General features: G+C 33.3%; 1 protein-coding gene across 1 annotated transcript; it reads left to right on the top strand.

Moving 5' to 3' along the window:
• Positions 1 to 3,399: 3,399 nt before the first annotated feature.
• Positions 3,400 to 19,796, top strand: LOC132760505 (ankyrin repeat, SAM and basic leucine zipper domain-containing protein 1-like; the record flags this gene model as incomplete). Its single annotated transcript, XM_060752494.1, is given in 13 exon segments — positions 3,400 to 3,598; positions 4,447 to 4,569; positions 5,293 to 5,309; positions 5,311 to 5,411; positions 5,852 to 5,963; positions 7,114 to 7,131; positions 8,187 to 8,278; positions 8,791 to 8,888; positions 8,891 to 8,934; positions 10,706 to 10,821; positions 15,867 to 15,987; positions 17,395 to 17,499; positions 18,490 to 19,796. Coding segments are annotated over 13 exon segments (1,326 nt in total), but the record flags the coding sequence as incomplete, so codon positions are not given.
• Positions 19,797 to 20,092: the final 296 nt, after the last annotated feature.

The following is a 20,092-nucleotide window of genomic DNA, read 5'->3' as shown; positions in this document are numbered from 1 at the left end:
CTCGATGTACTTTTTACGTGAAATAATCGCTCATTTTTATTTCAAAGTGCAGTAACGAGTGCGTGTGCTGTCACACGTACTGTGTTAAATTTGGCTCCGCCCCTGTCGTGAAATGAATAACGAGTTTTGAAAACGTTGATAAAACTTTGTTTATTTTATTTCACTCTATAATTTATCAAGCGAAATAAAGATTATTTAAAGTGAAATTAATGTAAAACTTAAAACTTTTGCGACATTAAAATAGCGTACTTGATTTATTTGTTTTGCACGTGCTGTTTGGTGCTACATTGTGACGTCACGTAAACAATACTTTTAACGTCTGTACAGCGTTAACGACTGAATAAAAGATATTGGTGTTCGGATTCATTTTCTTAGTTAGACCATTTTCTTTCATTCTAGATAGTTTTCACAACAAAATTCGACAAAAAAAATGTTTTTATTTATCAGATTTCAAACAAAATGGCGCCTTCGATTTTCATTTTTGATACACAGCTTCCGTTATTCTGGTTCCCTGTCCAATTATGGTTCCCATAGACGTGCGCGGGTGACCAGTCTACACATCCGTTTTCAGTCAGAATTCTTCAGTTTTTATCGTTATCTTTAAATTCGAAAGGTTGCGATGTGTCCAATTTGGTACTTTGGACGAAAGTTTTCAAAACCATCACTTAGCAGGTACTCGCGTTACCGTAAAGCTCGCTTTGCGAGCAGGCCCTTCGGGCCAGCTCGTCGAGCTCGCTTTTAAAAGTGAAATAAATGTTAAACTTAAAACGTTTGCGACATTAAAATAGCGTACTTGATTTGATTGTTTTGCACATGCTGTTTGGGCCGCTACATTGTGACGTCACGTAAACAATACTTTAAACGTCTGTACAGCGTTAACGACTGAATAAAAGATATTGGTGTTCGGATTCATTTTCTTAGTTAGACCATTGTCTTTCATTCTAGATAGATTTTACAATAAAATTCGACAAAAAATTGTTTTTATTTTTCAGATTTTTCAAACAAAATAGCGCCTTCAATGTGAAAATACATGGGGAGATAATAAGAACGGAGAGTGCATTGTCGTAGAATAATGCATGCTTCGGGCCTTCTTTGTTTTTATAGAGAAATTTATGATAGTGTTAGAATGTTTTGTCTCTTCAAAAAGAGAAGGTAAATGTACATTTAATGAAATCAGGCAAAACCTATGTACGGGAAAAGTCGGTTAAAATAATCGTTCAATTTTCATTTTACATTTTCCGTTTTAAAACTGTCATTCGATATTTTATACACAGCTTCCGTTATTCTGGCTCCCTGTCCAATTATGGTTCCCATAGACGTGCGCGGGTGACCAATCTACACTTCCGTTTTCAATCAGAATTCCTCAGTTTTTATCGTTATCTTTAAATTCGAAAAGTTGCGATGTGTCCAATTCGGTACTTCGGACGAAAGTTTTCAAAACCATCACTTAGCAGGTACTCGCGTTACCGTAAAGCTCGCTTTGCGAGCAGGCCCTTTGGGCCAGCTCGTCGAGCTCGCTATTAATGCAAGGCCCATTGTTACAAAGTATCAGAATGAAATAATATGAGAAAGGCAAAGCCTCAAAGTGAGCTCGATTTTTCTTTTACCGTAAGATAGCTTAAAATAATCGTTCATTTTTATTTTACATTTTCCGTTTTAAAATTTTCATTTCGTTTTTTTTTTATACACTGCTTCCGTTTATTCTGGTTCCCCCTTTCTATTATGGTTCCTAAAATATGAAATTAGGCAAAGCCTATGAACGGGTAAGTCGTTAAAAAAATCCTTTCATTCTTTCCGTTTTAAAGGTGTCATTCGATAATATGAAATTAGGCAAAGCCTATGAACGGGGAAGTCGTTAAAAAAATCCGTTCATTCTTTCCGTTTTAAAGGTGTCATTCGGTATTACATGCACCGCTTCCGTTTTCACTCGGAACACTCGACGTTAATTATTTATCCGAAAAGTTGAGATTTGTTCCTTTATCGGAATACCCCGCCTATTATCATTTAGTTACATTGTAAATGGCGGCGCCCGACTAGAACTGACACTGAAAATTTCATTGATAGGTATAGAATTCTATTTATTTTTTAATTGTTTTTTATTTGATTTTCTTTTAAATATACACGTGTAGTCTGTAGCCGGGCAAGCCAAAGTCTTTGACTTCCCCGTATTACATACACCGCTTCCGTTTTCACTCGGAACACTCGACGATTATTACTCATCCGAAAAGTTGAGATTTGTTCCGTTATCGGAATACCCCGCCTATTATCATTGACATACATTGTAAATGGCGGCGCCCGACTAGAACTGACACTGAAAATTTTATTGATAGGTATAGAATTCTATATATGTTTTATGTTTTTTATTTGATTTTCTTTTAAATATTCATGTGTAGTCTATAGCCAGGCAAGCCAAAGCCTGGACCTGCTTTGCGGGCCCGTCTCCCGACTTCCCCGTATAAGTGCGCAGGACACCAGTCTACGCTTTCGTTTTCAATCAGAGTACATCTGTTTTTATCGTTATCTTGTAATTCGAAAAGTTGCGATGTGTCCAATTCGGTACTTCTGACGAAAGTTTTTGAAACCATCACTTAGAAGGTACTCGCGGTACCGTAAAGCTCGCTTTGCGATCAGGCCCTTTGGGCCAGCTCGTCGAGCTCGCTAATATAAAAATGTATGCAAAGCCTACGAATGGGGTTGTCGGTTTTAAAAATAGTTCATTTTCCCATTTTAATCAAATTAATGATGTCATTCGACCATGATTTGGTATTTAATGCACCGCTTTCGTTTTTATTCGGAATAGCCCGGGGTTCTATGATATCACGGTACTTAAGGTTTATAGGAAAATATACAAATAATATGAAATTAGGCAAAGCCTATGAACGGGGAAGTCGTTAAAAAATCCTTTCAATTTTCTGTTTTAAAGGTGTCATTTGGTATTTCATGCACCGCTTTCGTTTTCACTCGGATGTTTTATAGCATGTTTTATCAGTTTAAATAATCATTTGATTAATGTCATGTCCAATGTTTACAGAGGCATTGAAGGCCCATCTGGATGAGAATCATCACCGACAATGTTAAATACATGTACCAAGCAATTTTGCTTAACTGTTTCAATTTGTGATTGATACCGCCCATTATCGGCATAAACCAATCACAGAGTCACTTTTGCATGAGGGCAAATCAATCAATCACCTATACTGGTGAAATATTTTTTGTTTGTTCAGACAAAATGTTTCCCATTTGTCACCAGCTTAAGTGCTTTGGACATATTTTGTTAATACTTCATATGCAAGAAAAAGCTTTTTTAAATCCAACAATGTGTTGCAACAACTTCTGACAACTTGTTATTCATTTGAATTCTAAAGATAATTAATTTCTACATGTATATGTATATTACAGAGCAGTGGTGATGCATCAGACAGACCAAGAGGTGGTTTTGGGAAACCATCCATGCCAAAGAAAAAGGAACCTGTCAAAACTTACAAGAGAGCTTCAGATGTTAGAGATGAAGCAGAAACAAGACCTCTTAATATCGGAGACTTCCAAATGGCCATTGTCAGGGGCCATACAGACAGAGTTCAACAATACATGAACTTAGGTGACATATTTGAACAATTATTTGAATGTCTTATTTATTTTGAACAGTTATTTAAATGTTAGGTCCATTTTGAACAATTTTTTGAATGTTAAGTTTATTTTGAACAATTTTTTGAATGTTGGGTCCATTTTGAACAATTATTTGAATGTTGGGTCGTTTTTAAACAATTATTTGAATGTAATTCTATTTTGAACAATTATTTGAATGTTAAATCTGTTTTGAAACAATTCTTAAAATGTTTATGTCCATTTTGATCTTGTATTCACAGATACCATACCAAATATTTTAACTGAACTTGTCCATCTTTCAATCTGGACTAAACCATTAATCATTTATGAAAAAAGGGAAAATTAGAAAATACATATTGACTGAATTATGAACAGTGCAGACCATGATCAGATGGAACAAATGTGGCTGTTGATCTTGTTGTGTACCAATGGCATAGAATCTGTTACAGTCAGCAGGTAAAGGTTAAACCAAATCATAATATAACATGTATGCACTGTTTTAATGTAGCATTTAGGCGTTTAGAAATAAAATAGGAAAATGAATCAATTTCTTGCTACCCTATGAAATTGGCAGTTCAGTCAGTGTAAATTTTGTGTATATCTTATAAACTTATCTTGTCAACTAAGGAAGAGGATTACATAATTATCATACATTTGGTTGAATGAGGAAATAGTATTTCTTATATTATGTAAAAAAATCTCCTATGCAACATGTTGAGGAAAAATGTTTTTAATCTCTCAATGAATTCATAATCCATATTTGCTCTACACAAACAAAGTCCGGTACATTGATGTATATTTTAAGGGTTATTTTAACAATTTGTCTATCTTATGAAACAGGTTTCCATGTGGATACAGAATTGAAAAGTGGCTGGTCTGGTCTGATGTACGCAGCAAACAATGCCAACTCTGATATAATAAAAGTGTTATTAGACAATGGAGCAAATTCCAACTTTAATAAAGGTATATATATATCGTATGTATCTATGTTTAATTCTCTGAATGTTTACAGCAAAAAAAATCATTTTTGTTACCAATTAAAGGGCATGTCTTTTCGTAGTCTAAAAAGACTGTACATATGTAATTTGCTGCTCTTTAAAAAACATTAAATTTTACGCTGTTTGGTTTATACAGAATTTTTTTGATTTGGGATTGTGTAGGAAGCTATAAACTTATAGAAACACTTTTTAATTTCTTCTCCTGGAACCAACCAGTACTGAGCAATGAGTTTAAAGTTTCTTGCTGAAGGAAACAACAACTTGTCCCTGACAATGGTTTTGAACCCATGTGGCTAGCTATCATTGAAGCTAAGCCTCCATGGCTGAATAGTTAAGGTCATTGATTTCTAATAACTTGCAGCTCACTGCTTTGAAATCCTGCCTTTTCATTGTAGGAGTTATATAAGGTTGCTGAAATAATGTATGAGGACATGTGAGAAATTCTCTACATGTTAAGCTGGAAAATTATCATTTGACCTTGCTTAGCAAGTCTGCTGCTGTGTTTGTACATTGGATAAATTTTGGCCACTTCTACTGAATACTAGTATAAGAACCTCAGTATTTTCATCCTGAATTTGATAGAGTTGCAAATACTTTAAGCATAAATATCTAGAGCTACTGTCTACTTAAAATGATAGTTGTTATTTTGTGAGATGTTTAATTAAAGTTTTTGTGTTTTTATGTTTAGACATGGTAACAGTACTAAATGGCAGCTTGTGGAGCAGGAGGGTATCAGGAAGATGATGTGTTGGCTGTTTGTTGGAGTTGTTTGCTAGGTAACGGTGCTAATGTGAATGCCTACGACAGGTAAAATGCATGGTAGAATGTTGTGCTTGGCTTTATAAAAGATGGTTATGAAAATTTATTGTCAAATTTTTTTAGACTGCTTTAATGAAATTTTTTTTTTTAAACACTATGGTGTTTTCAAGCCTGTGACTGAAATGCTTTTCAAATACAGATAAAGGAGCTTAGCCCAGACGTCAGATGCAAATAGCGGGCAGTATTGTTTTAATAATAGGAACCCTTGGTCTTCTCCTAAGTAGGTTCTACCAGAGTCTTTGACACAGCTAGCTTATAGAAGTTTTTAATGATTCTTCTCAGGTGCTGAATAAAGTAATATAATAATATTATGCTTGCCACCTTCTGAATAATAAAATTTTATTCATTTGTTCAATATTCTGTTGTACTATAGTTTTAAGTATTGAATTTTCATGTTGTAAGAATAAAGGCAATTGTTGTTCTTTCAGATATCATACATCACCATTGATGTATGCTTCCAGGGAAGGCCGTGTTAAAGTTATAAAAAGATTATGTGAAGCAGGGGCAAATGTGAACAAACAGGACAACAGGGGCTGGACGGTAAAAATGTTTATCATTGATTTCCTTATTTGAATACCAGCTAGGCTCATGTGCCTTAGTTATTGTCAGGTTTTGTGGCACATATATGTTTGTAGTATATAGAGACATTTTTTTTCTGTGGAAAGCTCCTACATTTTTAAAGAGATTTCAATCAAACTTTGTCAGAACTATTGTCATGTAGTGCCTTGTCACATATTCACAAGGTTTATTATGTAATTTATTTTACAGAATTAGAAATGTAATATACAATGTACAGAGTTAAGCTATAGAAGTCTGAAACTTTTCTTACATTTTTGTGGGATTTTGAACATCTGTTCACAGAACTACATGTATTGTCACCAAGTGCCCTTCTTGATGTTTTTTTGCATTTTCATAATTTAATCATGTATCGAGAATTATGTTCCTATGATTTATTGTTTTAATACATGCCACTTTAAGGTCAGAAGTTTAAGGTAACAGTGTAAGGTCAAATGTTGAACCAGCAATTTGTGTCTGCTCTATATATCTTAAACTGCCTTAGGAATGTTATTGATACTTTAGTCAAATGTTTACTGTTTACCCCATATTGCAGTACTCTATTTTTATGCATTGTAAACTTTGATGTTATGGATGATACATGTTTTGCACAGTTTTTATGTACAACCTTTACAAGTTAATAGAAAAATTATTTTTAATTTAATCAAATGAATTCTCTTTTTGACAGACATAGTGGTGTGTATGTGAAACACTGCAATTTAATGAATTCTGAACCATTTATCCAGTCTGCTACAGGATTTTTTTGCCTCGTGAAAATACATGTAACTCTCTATTTTAATTGAAGTGATTTGTCACTTATCTCCCTTTTTCCTTGGCTAAGCTTGATAGCTGAAGTTGTTTTTCAGAGGTCAGTGAGAGATAACAAGAAAAAAATACTTTCTTTTAGTAAGTTGTTGTAGTATTTGCGATGACTTAAACAAGCATGCGTAACACCATGATGACTACATCAAAATGGTTTCAACTGTACGTCAAGCTATTTTATTTGATATATCAGTTTATCATTAATATTTTACTTTGATATATCAATATATAAAATCAATGACAGCCCTAATTTTTTGTAGGTATTTGTTTATTACAAATGTTTTATACATGATATTTTCATGTTTCATTAAAGGCGTTGACTTGGGCAGTGGTAAGAAAACAAACCCTGATACGCAAAGGGGTCGTTAACATTTTAAAACGATCCCCGTACAAAAATTTTTAAAGGACAAAATGTGATAGAATGGCTGAAACAAAATTTAATTTTCCCGGTAACACTTTTTGTTTTTTAAAAAGAAAGTAATTTACTAGGAAAATAATCAAATTTTAATAAAAAAATTTGATTTAATTTTAGCGAAAAAATTGTTAAATTTTTTTCCCTAGGCAAAAAAACATGAAAATTTTCCCCAAAACCCACTCTGCTGTCCTTTACAGGTAGTTTTCTTTTTAAGAGATTAGGGTTTCCCAAAGGAAAATAAATAAAAATTTTGAGGGTACACTTTTCTTTTTGTAAAAGTAAAAGTAATTTTTCATTTTCATTTTAACGATATTATTGCATCTCAACTAAAAAAATTGAATGCTATTAGCCAGTTTTTCAAAATATAATAAGAGATAAAGTCTTGTTCCTGACCAGTTTGCCAAATAAATTGATTATCATGTGTTGTACTTACCCAGTTTTACAAAATCAAAAATGAATATCATTATTGGTTTTTATCACATTTGCCAAATAATCACTTTATGAAGTTGAAAAATTTACATGTCTGTTTGCAAAATATTATTAAGTATGATTCCTGAACAGAGATACCCAATAAAAAATTCATCAAATTCTGATTTTAAGCCAGTTTTGCCAAATAAAGTATCATATCTGGCTCATCTGGAGTTTTTCAAATTGAAAAAAGAAAATGTGATGAAATAATGAGCCGCACCATGACAAAACCAACATAATGTGTTTGCGACCAGCACGGATCCAGACCAGCCTGCGCATCTGCGCAGTCAGATCAGGATCCATGCAGTTCGCTTTCAGTTTCTCTACTTGTAATAGGGTTGGTAAGCGAACTGCATGGATCCTGATCAGACTTCGCCGATGGGTAGGCTGGTCTGGATCCATGCTGGTCGCAAACACATTATGTTGGTTTTGTCATGGCGCGGCTCATATAAAGAAATGTCTTACATCAATATAAATTTTGATAATTGTTCTTGTCTTGACAGATGTTAGAAATATTAGAGGGTAAAAAACGTGAAAACAGTCAACCTGAAACATCAGTACAGGTACAAGATTCTAGCTCAACACAAGACTCAAGGTTAGACTCATCCTTTATCCTGCTATATATCTGAAATGGGCTTGTCCATCTTTAAATCTGGACATAACCATTCATTAAATTTAGGGACAATTTTAAAATATGTACTGACTGAAAGGCAAGAAGTATAGACCATGACCAGACGGCACAGATGTGACCCCTAGCATGCTAATGGTTAAAATATAATTTTCTCTCTAACAAGTTTTCTGTAAGTAGTTTTAATGAGGGATCATTAGTAAGTCATTTTTATTTGTAAAGTGTTATTTTCAAAAGTAATTTACAGAACCCATTTAAAAATTAATGGTTCACATTATGGCATAAAGTAAAGAAAAATTGCTCAAATTTTTATTAAAGCTTCTGTCACTCAAAAATTGAGTGTCATTCTGAATAATATTGATATCCTTAAACACCTTCATGTAAAATTTTGTGAATACTAAATTTTCCTGCTAAATTCTCAAGAATTTGAATCTTGCTATTTAAAAAATAATGGATTTTTTTTTGCCTCTGAACAACAGCTCAAAGGAGGCCTATGGTACAACATATGGAGATTTGGAGTTATTTCTATGTGGCCTTGACCTTAGTAATCTTGTAGATGTATTTCGACGTCAACAGATAGATTCAGCACTTTCCTGCGTCTCACTGATGAAGATTTGATCAAGGTAAAATCTAGCCTCACTACGAGTTTATTTGATTTGGGAATGAGAGTAAATAAAAAACTGTGGTCCTTTTTAACACAAAGTCATTTTATCTAGCTCCATGTTTCTGAGAAAAAAATGGAACTTTTGCCCGATTGCAGGGCTCCAGATAATTTTTTAGCGCAATGAGTATTTAATCATTGATTTTTTTGTGAATGAGTAAAACTTGAAATCTGAAATTTGGCAGGAGTATTTTTACTCCTTAAAATGTATGTGAAAGAGTAAAACATTTATTATGCTTCCATGTTTATTGCATTATCGTACTTGTAATACAAGATATGTCATTTCTTTGCTTTTTGGACTCCCTTGGTTAATAATCTTGCATTTTCCAAACGGCATACGTTTTATCTGAACTGAGGCATGTTTCTGTTGATCATACGTGGCAGCGCTAATTACTTCATTAATTATAACCTTCACAATTACTTTTTGGTTGATTTTTTTCAGCTGAAAATACGAGTCAATTGTTTTAACTTTTGACAGAGACATTGTACCGGATGTTTATGAAATTGCGTTAATTCCACCACCTTACTATACATACGATAACAACCGATGATAGTCGGAACTACAGGAAGTTATCGTTATACGTAAAAGCATTCATACGAAGTTAATTCCACCACCATAGTATACATACAATAACAACCGATGATGGTCGGAACTACAGGAAGTTACCGGTAGACACTTGCAAAGCATTCAGACGAAATTAAAAGAGTTTACTTTCGGTTACGTTTTCGCGAAAGAAATGTTGCTCAATGCGTAACCTGAATTTTATTTGCGTTTAAATACGCTTAAATTTTGTTTTCAATGCCTAAACGTGTTATTTCCATGCATAATTTACGCGTATACGCATCTTATCTGGAGCCCTGCCATTGTCAATACTATCAATATAATTGGTCTTACTGATCAAAAAAGAGTTATAAATAAGGTTACCTGCATTTTTTAATTGCATTCTAATTTTGATGGTGACATGTATTCCAAGTTTTCATAATGTTTTATAGAGAAAGGGTTAACAAGAGGAAAAATTAAGCTGAATGAAAGGCATAAATTCAAATTAATTTAGGATTATCTTCCCTCTTTAATGACTGGCAGTGAACGTGAATAACAAGGTTGAAGCCAAAACCTTTGAAAGTTTTTGAGAAAAGGAACTGAACAAAAAGGTTAACCAACACCAATTAGAACCTTGCAGAATTATGCCCCCTTTTCTATTTTGCTTTAAAAAGTTTTCGGGAGTTTTCATATAGACATATAGACAAAATTAAAACTGTTCAATAGAATTTCTTTAAACTTGGCATGTTGGCATGTTAATATGATAACTAAAACATTTTAAGCAAAAAAAAAAATTGGGGTCACCGTCATTGTTTTTGAGTTACCTTTTGTAACATTTTTCACTTAAAATGTTTCTGTTATCATATTCTAACAACATGCCAAGTATAAAGAAATTCTATTGAACAGGTTTAATTTTGCCTATATGAAAACTCCCGAAAAATAGCTAAAAAGACTGGTGTGTGCTGTCCAAAGAACAATCTTGTTATGACATAGTTTGGGCTGTTATACTAACTAGTAAATTATAATTTTGAAAGTAAATTGTGTGACTTAATAATTAATAAATTTGGTTAATTCATGAAGTGGTGCTTTAGCAGTAAGCATTGTTTAATGAAAATAATCTGTATACAATGTATATTGAAAACTCAAAATTTAGAGCAATAATTAAGATGTTAAAGATATCTTATCATTATAGATGGGTATAGACAAACTTGGTGTGAGGAAGAAGATATTAGATGGAATTCACTCAGTTCATAAGAAAGAATGGGAGAAATCTAGTTTACCTCAATTACAATATAACAGACAAGTTAGGTATATCTTTTATTAATGGTATTATATGTGTCTTTTTTGCATAATATAGTGGCGGAAAGAAAGTAATTTTCCAACTGATAAAACTGTTGAAAATTCCTATTTAGATCGGAAAAGTTCCTAATAATTTTAATGTTTTTCCATTATTTAACCAACTTAACTTTTTAGCTCACCTGTCACAAAGTGACAAGGTGAGCTTTTGTGATCGCTTTTCGTCCGGCGTCCGTCCGTCCGGCGTCCGTCCGTAAACTTTTACTTTAAACGACATCTCCTCATAAACCACTAAGCCAATTTCATCCAAACTTCACAGGAATGTTCCTTTGGTGGTCACCTTTAAAAATTGTTCAAAGAATTTAATTCCATGAAGAACTCTGGTTGCCATGGCAACCGAAAGAAAAAACTTTAAATATCTTCTTTTAAAAAACCATAAGAGCTAGAGCTAAGATATTTGGCATGAAACATCTTCTAATGGGTGTCTACCAAGTTTGTTCAAATAAAAGCCCTGGGGTCAAAATTGGCCCCGCCCCGGGGGGTCATTCATTTTCCCTATATGCATATAGTAAAAACTTAAAAAATCTTCTTTTAAAGAACCCAAACAGCTAGAGCTAAGATATTTAGTATGAAACATGTTCTAATGGGTGTCTACCAAGTTTGTTCAAATAAAAACCATCGGGTCAAAATTGGCCCCGCCCCGGGGGGTCATTGATTTTCCCTATATGCATATAGTAAAAACTTAAAAAATCTTCTTTTAAAGAACTCAAAGAGCTATGGCTAAGATATTGAGCATCAAACATGTTCTAATAGGTGTCTACCAAGTTTGTTCAAATAAAACCCTGGGGTCAAAATTGGCCCTGCCCAAGGGGGTCATTGATTTTCCCTATATGCATATAGTAAAAACTTAAAAAATCTTCTTTTAAAGAACCAAAAGAGTTAGAGATAAGATATTTAGCATGAAACATGTTCTTATGGGTGTCTACCAAGTTTGTTCAAATAAAAGCCCTGGGGTCAAAATTGGCCCCGCCCCGGGGGGTCATTGATTTTCCCTATATGCATATAGTAAAAACTTAAAAAATCTTCTTTTAAAGAACTCAAAGAGCTATGGCTAAGATATTTAGCATCAAACATGTTCTAATAGGTGTCTACCAAGTTTATTCAAATAAAAGCCCTGGGGTCAAAATTGGCACCGCCCCGAGGGTCATTGATTTTCCTTATATGTGTATAGCAAAAACTTAAATAATCTTCTTTGAAAAAACCCAAATAGCTAGAGTTAAGATATTAAGCATGAAACATCTTTTAGTGAGTGTCTACAAAGTGTGTTCAAATAAAAGACCTGGGGTCAAAATTGGCCCCGCCCCGGGGGTCATTGATTTTCTTTATATGTGTATAGCAAAAACTTAAAATCTTCTTTGAAAAAACCCAAATAGCTAGAGTTTAGATATTAAGCATGAAAAATCTTCTAGTAAGTGTCTACAAAGTTTGTTATCCCCCACCGATGGAATCGGGAGGGGGATATAGTTTTGGCGTTGTCCGTCCGTCCGTCCTTCCATCCGTCCGTCCGAATTTCGTTTCCGGAGTAGTTCTCTGCAACTAATGGCTGGAATTCAACGAAACTTTATGGGAATGTTGATCAGCATGTGAAGTTGTGCACCTGGGTATTTTCGTCTGGATATTTTTAGTATTTTTAGAGTTATTGCCCTTGACTTAGAATTTCGTTTCCGGAGTAGTTCTCTGCAACTAATGGCTGGAATTCAACAAAACTTTATGGGAATGTTGATCAGCATGTGAAGTTGTGCACCCGGGTATTTTCGTCTGGATATTTTTAGTATTTTTAGAGTTATTGCCCTTGATTTAGTAAAATTTTGTAATTTTCAACTTGTGTCGCATGTAACTCAAAAAGTATTTGACCTAGAGTCATGAAACTTTACAGGAATGTTGATCAGTATGTGTAGTTGTGCACCTGGGTATTTTCGTCTGGATATTTTTAGTATTTTTAGAGTTATTGCCCTTGACTTAGTAAAATTTTGTCATTTTCAACTTGTGTCGCATGTAACTCAAAAAGTATTTGACCTAGAGTCATGAAACTTTACAGGAATGTTGATCAGTATGTGTAGTTGTGCACCTGGGTATTTTCGTCTGGATATTTTTAGTATTTTTAGAGTTATTGCCCTTGACTTAGTAAAATTTTGTCATTTTCAACTTGTGTCGCATGTAACTCAAAAAGTATTTGACTTAGAGTCATGAAACTTTACAGGAATGTTGATCAGTATGTGTAGTTGTGCACCTGGGTATTTTCGTCTGGATATTTTTAGTATTTTTAGAGTTATTGCCCTTGACTTAGTAAAATTTTGCAATTTTCAACTTGTGTCGCATGTAACTCAAAAAGTATTTGACCTAAAGTCAGGATACTTTACAGGAATGTTGATCAGCATGTGTAGTTGTGCACCTTTGTATTTTTTCGTCTGGATTTATTTAGTATTTTTAGAGTTATTGCCCTTGACTTAGAAAATGTTTGCAATTTTCAACATGTGTCACATGTAACTCAAAAAGGATTTGACATAGAGTCATTAAACCTTATTGGAAAGTTGCTCAGCATATTTAGTTTGTTCCTGGGGTTTCGCTTGTGGATTTATCCAGTATTGAAGAGTTATTTCCTTTGACTTAGTAAAAACTGTTTCATTATGTTGTTATTTGATCCTTGAGTGCTTGAGTTAGAATCGACCAACTTAACAGGAATAATGATCAACATCACTAAATTACAGGAATAATCATTCACCTCACTGTGAAGCTATGAACCTGGGACTTTGCATGTGGATTTTTTTCAGTTTTGTTAGAGTTATTGCCCTTGAATTACAGTAGTATAAATTTGCAATTTTCAACTTGGGGTTTGCTTGGGGATTTATTCAGCATTTGTAAAGTTCTTGCCCTTTACTTAGTAAAAAGATTTTTAGTTTTCAAAAAATATTTGACCTAGAGTCATAAGATTGACAGAACAGTGGCGCAGTGGTGGCACCCGTGTCCTATGGACACATTTCTAGTTTTTATTAAAGAAGAATTAAAATGATTTGTTACAATAACATTTAAAAATATTTGAAAATTATGAGATCCCTTCTTGATGCCTTGAAAATGGCAATGAAGTCTGGAGATTAAGATGTTTTTACATCTAGGTGAGCTATTGTGATCCCCTACCGTCCGTCGTCGTGCGTCGTCAGCAATTTCTTTAAACAACATCTCCTCAGAAACAAATGACTGCACAGCAACCAAACTTTACAGGAATGATCCTAGGGTGGTCCCCTGCCAAAGTTGATCAAATGGTTCCGGTCTGTTGCATAAGTAGGTCACAGGGCCAGAAAAGGAGTTTCAAAAATGCAAAATTAAAAAATCTTGTCTGAACCGGTGTTAAATTAAGAAATAACATCGGCCTGAGAGGTGTATATCGGCTATTTAACACCGGTTTGGAGTTTTGATGCGTAGGAATTGACCACGAAGGCCGTAGGCCTGAGTGGTTAATTTTGTCGCATCAAAACGACAAAACCGGTGTTAAATAGCCGATATACACCTCTCCGGCCGATGTTATTTCGATTCTAACACGATAAAATAAGGAAAATCACTAATGTTATTTTTCAAGCGGAAATTACTTCCGGTGCCGATTTTCGTTATAACGCTGTTCGATTTTCGCACCCTACTGTTGCGAAGATATAGAAATTATCTAACAAAAGAAATAATAAGAAAAAAACCTTATTTTATCAAGTTTTCAACAAAAAAAACTTACGTCGTATTGTGTTTACATCAGTGCCGCATTTATCATTCTTGTATGCATGAAATAACGTCAGCTTGTTAATGAATGAGTTGTTTATTTAGGATGACGTCATAACGCTGCTTACGGATTGGCGCCGTTTTGTCAAAATATTTATTAACTGATATGGATCTAATATGTGGCGTTAGTGTATGTGAGATATTATTTCGGTATTGTATGAAAAGAAAACATTATACGAACTGAAAATATAAATAAAAATGCTTTTTATTGTTGCTTTAAAATGCTTTGTAAACTATACAATCGTGGGTGAAAATATAACAGCGAATATACAAGTAGTCCCTAACCGGTGTTTATTGGCAGTTTAACACCAGTTTTTTTTCTTCTTTGTCTATAGTGACAAAATCACGTGAGTGTTAGAATAGCCGATATACACCTCTCAGGCCGATGTTATTTCTTAAATAAAGCCTTATGTCTTCAGTTGTTGTGTTAATAATAACCAGTACTCGGCGGAGGATATAAATTCAACGAATTTGCTTGTTCAAATAAAAGCCCTGGGGTCAAAACTGGCCCGGCCCCAGGGGTGTCATTGTTTTTAACTATATGTGTATAGTAAAAACTTTAAAAAAATCTTCTTTTAAAAAGCCCAATGAGCTAGAGCTTTGATGTTTAGCATGAAACATCTTCTTATGGGTGTCTACCAAGTTTGTGCAAATAAAAGCCCTTGGGTTAAAATTGGCCCTGCAACGTTGGGGGGGTGGGGTGGGGGGTTGGGGGGGGGCTATATACAGGTGAGCGACCTCAGGGCCATCAGGGCCCTCTTGTTAATGTTTATATCAAAATTATCATTTATACTTGAAGATAAGAAGATTTTTGACAGGTTATTTGGCCAGTTATAAATGGTTATTTGCTTATAGAACCTGAACTTGCTGGGCCTATAGCATGAGCATATAGGTCTAGTTACAGCTTCATTCTTCTGTGGTTTTCTGCTTTGTAGTTATGTAATTAACCAATGTCTTTCATATTTTGTAGGCACATACCTTTATTAATTATAAAACTTTAGGCGGAGTTTTGGGTCATTAGGATCAAGGTGAAGATCAGTAATGCTAAAAATAGATAATTATAATTTTGCTTATCATATATGTGATATATGATGTTTAAAATAATTGGTATGTAAGTAACATACATGGCCTTTTTCCTATTTGAAGCATTAACAACCAATATATTTTGTTATCTTTGCATTGACTTGTTAATATTGTATAACTAAATGCGAGTAAAAATAATCTTCTGTTTTCAGTTGTGCTGAAGGTCTAGCAGTCATTGCCAACATATCAAAACATACCAAATATATCACTACAACAGTAGGCTTTCTACAAGATCAGTTCAAATCTAATCCGAAAATCCTCGACCAGCTTCAGGTAAAGATATTTTCTTGATTTTGAAGTTATTTGACCAACTCCAGTAAAATCTATATACATGTATGTATTAATGTCAATAAAGGAATACATGAAGTCAAATATAAGAAAAAATGTACAAACTAAAAGTGTAACTATTCTTTTAATGTAAATATCTTGACAAACTGGATGTAAACCTTTTGTTTTGATGTCTTAAAGAAAATAAATCAAATGTTTTTTTCATGATTAACACAGATTAATACATATACTTTTTATCTCAATTTTTATGGCCTGTTCAGGAAGTGGGAGAAATGGTTATAACTTCTTTCCTTATGTCCCACTTTTTTGTACCGAACATAACTTGAAGGTACTTAAGATATAAACTTGAAACTTCAAAGGAGATAAATCTCATTGAGGAGTGCAATACACAAGATTGGTAAATCGTACCTCTATAATTTATGATACTATAATTTACGAGTTAATGCTTTTAGTATTTTAAAAGTATAATTTATGTCAAGAGCTTTTTTTAAAAGTAATTGAGACATCAACTTGATAGGTTGGATGTCTAGATCACTTTGAGCAGGAGTGCAGTGCTCAAGAGTAATAATTCTACTTTATAATTTTTTACTTAATGCCCTATTTTGGTTTTCATGCTTAAATTTTATCTGTTGCAATATTCAAGAGGTATTTAAAATATCAGTTTCATTGAAATATCAGCTTGAAACTTCAAAGGTGAATAGAACTCACTGAGAAGGAGGGGCAATGCACAAAAACAATTACTCTCCATATCATGAGTTTAGAGTTATTGTACTTTGTTGATATTTTTATCAGAATTTTCTTATATGGATTGTAGCATATTTGTACCTGTTTTTTGATTGCTTAACCACATGTAACATCTCCTTACTGGAAACAAAATGCTATCATCAAGGTTTTAAACTGTCTTAAAGGCACATTAAGCCTTAGAAACAAATAAGTTTTTCCTTCTTTAGAAAAAGCAAACTTAAGTTGAATAACGTTTTAAAATCTAGTGCCAAATGTGAAATTCATTAGTAAAAGTAAAAGTAGCAAAATTGTAAACAAAACAGTATTTTGACTTTAAATACTTAATCACCATTGATATACTCATTGCTGAAACAGAAGCAAAAGAGAGATCAAGTAGTTGGGCAATGTATAACTTTGGAAACAATGGAAACAAAAACAAGGCACCCAAAATAAAAAAAAAAAAGCTTTTGAGAAATAAAAAATGAAAGCATTTTTAAGGCATAATGGGGCTTTAAAAACAATGTTTCTGATTATTTCTATAATATATGTAATTGTATAAAAGGAATTTAAAAGGTATATTACATAATTCACATACATGTACATGTATTTATGTTTTATTTGTCATTTTGTGAAGCACATTGTCTAGTTATAATATTTATTCAATAACAGGATGGGACAGGACCGAAACAGTTATTACAACACACACAAGATACTCTATATAACATTTCAACACTAGAGAAACAACTGCTCTCACTGAAATCACAATTAAATAAGGTAAGTTGTGACTTTTCTTTTACAGTTGAATGAATTACTTTAGTTAACGGGGCCTTCAAGGCTACCTCATTAGGGATAAACATTTGGCTTGCAAATGTCAGTACAAATTATTGATGCTCGACATGTTCTTCTGTGTAGGTTGATTTGTTGATTTATTTTACAAGAAAAGAGCCATGTGTCTTAGGAAAAATTCATGAGCAAAGTTTTGTTGAAAAATAAATTGATATGGTGTACTTTTATAGAATAAAGGACATAATTTTGTTTTCAGCCAGTCTTTAACTGATATACTGTACTGTGCTTGAGTGACTTAATTCTGAAAGAAATCATTTTTGAGTTTATGCCCAATTCAAACTAGAATTTTTGTTCTATTAAAGTGACATTATGCCCATCTAAAGGTATATAGTGAGTAAACAGGTGAGTGTCAAAATAAGTTTTCATTTTGTCATAATTCCTTTTGATTTAATAATTTACTTCGCATAAACAATAAATAGCGGCCTGATCCAAACGAAATTTATATAAATATCATTTAGAATTTACCTGAAACGTTCAATTTATAAAAAGAATGGGGCAGTCTTTTTATATTCTAGCCAGAGTTTAAATTTTATCCTAAACATTTTCCAATATAAACAGTTGGTCAAACATCATTTAAACAGTCAATCTTTGAAATATAAAGTCAATTCAGCTCAATTTGACTATGAAAATATGAGCATAATGTCACTTTAAGGATTCACGATGATTTGAAAACTATCAAAGCTATCAATGTGAAACTTGGAATACTTATTTATCATGGCAGGGACAGTTGTTAAACAAGTGGCTGTCAGCAATGATTTAGAAGTTTTGTCAATTTTCAAATAAGAATATTAGAGTATGAAAGTTCATGTACAGGCGAGTGTTAACACCTCATATTGTGCTCTTGTTTTATACTCTATTATGAATCATTTGAGAATTTTTTAAATACAAGTAATTTTATTAGGCCCTTTTTATTTTCAGACTTTAGAAACAGGCAACTATAACCCTCCAGATATATTGGACAAAGACAGTCAGAAAAAGATAAATGGACGGTCAAGAAGATTACCAATTCTTGTTGTCATGGCAACCACAGTGGCAGTTATAGTTTGGAAAAGAGATCTGTTATGGAATCAATTTGAAAAATTACTGCCATCTACCTAGCACAGATTGTGTCATTTTATGTTCTAGTCTATTTACCAATTTGTACAAATGTTAATTGATTTTGGCAGGCAGAAGATGCCTGTTCAGACAGATTATTTTAATCAATACTGAGACGGTTGGCCATTTTGTATAAGATCAAAATGTGAAATGTCTGCTTTTTGGTTCTTAAAACAGTAAATATCAGGACAGGGAGTCTGTTGATTAGGTTTTCTTACTTTGATATGAAAAAAAAACCTGGTGTGTATTTTTGAATTAAAGGTACATTAAGCCTCAGAAATTATTATCGTTTACGTTCTGTAATAAAGACAAATATATGTTTTATGATGTTGTAATGATAGTTTTATAACATGTAAGATGCTTATTATATGAGGAATAGAGCTTTTGTAAAAGATAGCAAAATGTTAACAAAGGTGTATTTTGACCTCCATACGAGATACTGTAATCAGTTTAACTGTACTTATTGCCAAAATGTAAAAAGAAGCAAGAGATTGTTTGTTTGTTTGTTTCATTTTACGCCTTTTCCAAGCAGTATTTCAGTCATATAGGAGGGTAGTTTCCTAACCATCGTTCCTGCAGAGTTACACCAGTACTAGACTACCTTCCTCTGTGCTTAACTACCAAAGCATCTCCCGGGGATCGAACCCACGCCAGAGAGGTAACTGGATAAGAAGTCATCGACTCTAAGCCCTCAACCACGGAGGAGGTCATAAGCAAGAGATGGCTCAGCAATATAGTGATTGAGTAGACTAGAAAACTGTGACAGGACACCAAAAATAAAAAGTGCAAAACCGATTTTTGCCACTTAATGGGCCTTTAAAAATAGTTTTGTTTTAATTTATGCTAAATTGCTGTTTGTCATGTAATAAAGTGTTATTGTCAGGCATTTTCTTAAACATTTGTGGTTTAGCAGTATCGAGATCAAAACTTTAAAAAGAATCTCATAACAAGTACATGTATAATAATTTTTTGTGTGATTTTGACCAAAAAAGTATTGTTCTTTATTAATATTAAAAAAAGGAGCAGTACTTTCATAAAATTTTAAGTTTGTTTAAAAATAATCTGGTATTACTGTTTCGACAACATTTTATTAAGATAGAAACAAATAAAATGTTTAGTTTCTCTGAAAATTTGAGACATACAAGTACTGAAAATTACATTTCTTATTTGTGTCACTGACTCTGCCTACAGTAGACAGAATATAATAGAGTGCCATATTTTCTCACTAAATGGTAGATGTGTGCTAAGGTTAGTGCAATAAAAAGTTATATTAATTTGAAGAATTAACAGAAGTTGAACGTGAGCATCCATTGCTAAGCTATTGCTACTTGCATTTCATTGATCTGGGGATGAATATTGTCAGGGACTTTGTATTATTTCATGTGAGGAAGCTAGCTCAGGGAAGAGGGGTTCTACTCAGTTGCCC

The sequence above is a fragment of the Ruditapes philippinarum genome, unplaced genomic scaffold (genome assembly GCF_026571515.1).
Source record: "Ruditapes philippinarum isolate M1 unplaced genomic scaffold, ASM2657151v2 ctg9822_1_1_1_1, whole genome shotgun sequence".
Classification (NCBI taxonomy): domain Eukaryota; kingdom Metazoa; phylum Mollusca; class Bivalvia; order Venerida; family Veneridae; genus Ruditapes; species Ruditapes philippinarum.
The sequence above is the reverse complement of the archived record's forward strand: the minus strand, read 5'-3'. Positions and strand labels throughout refer to the sequence as shown.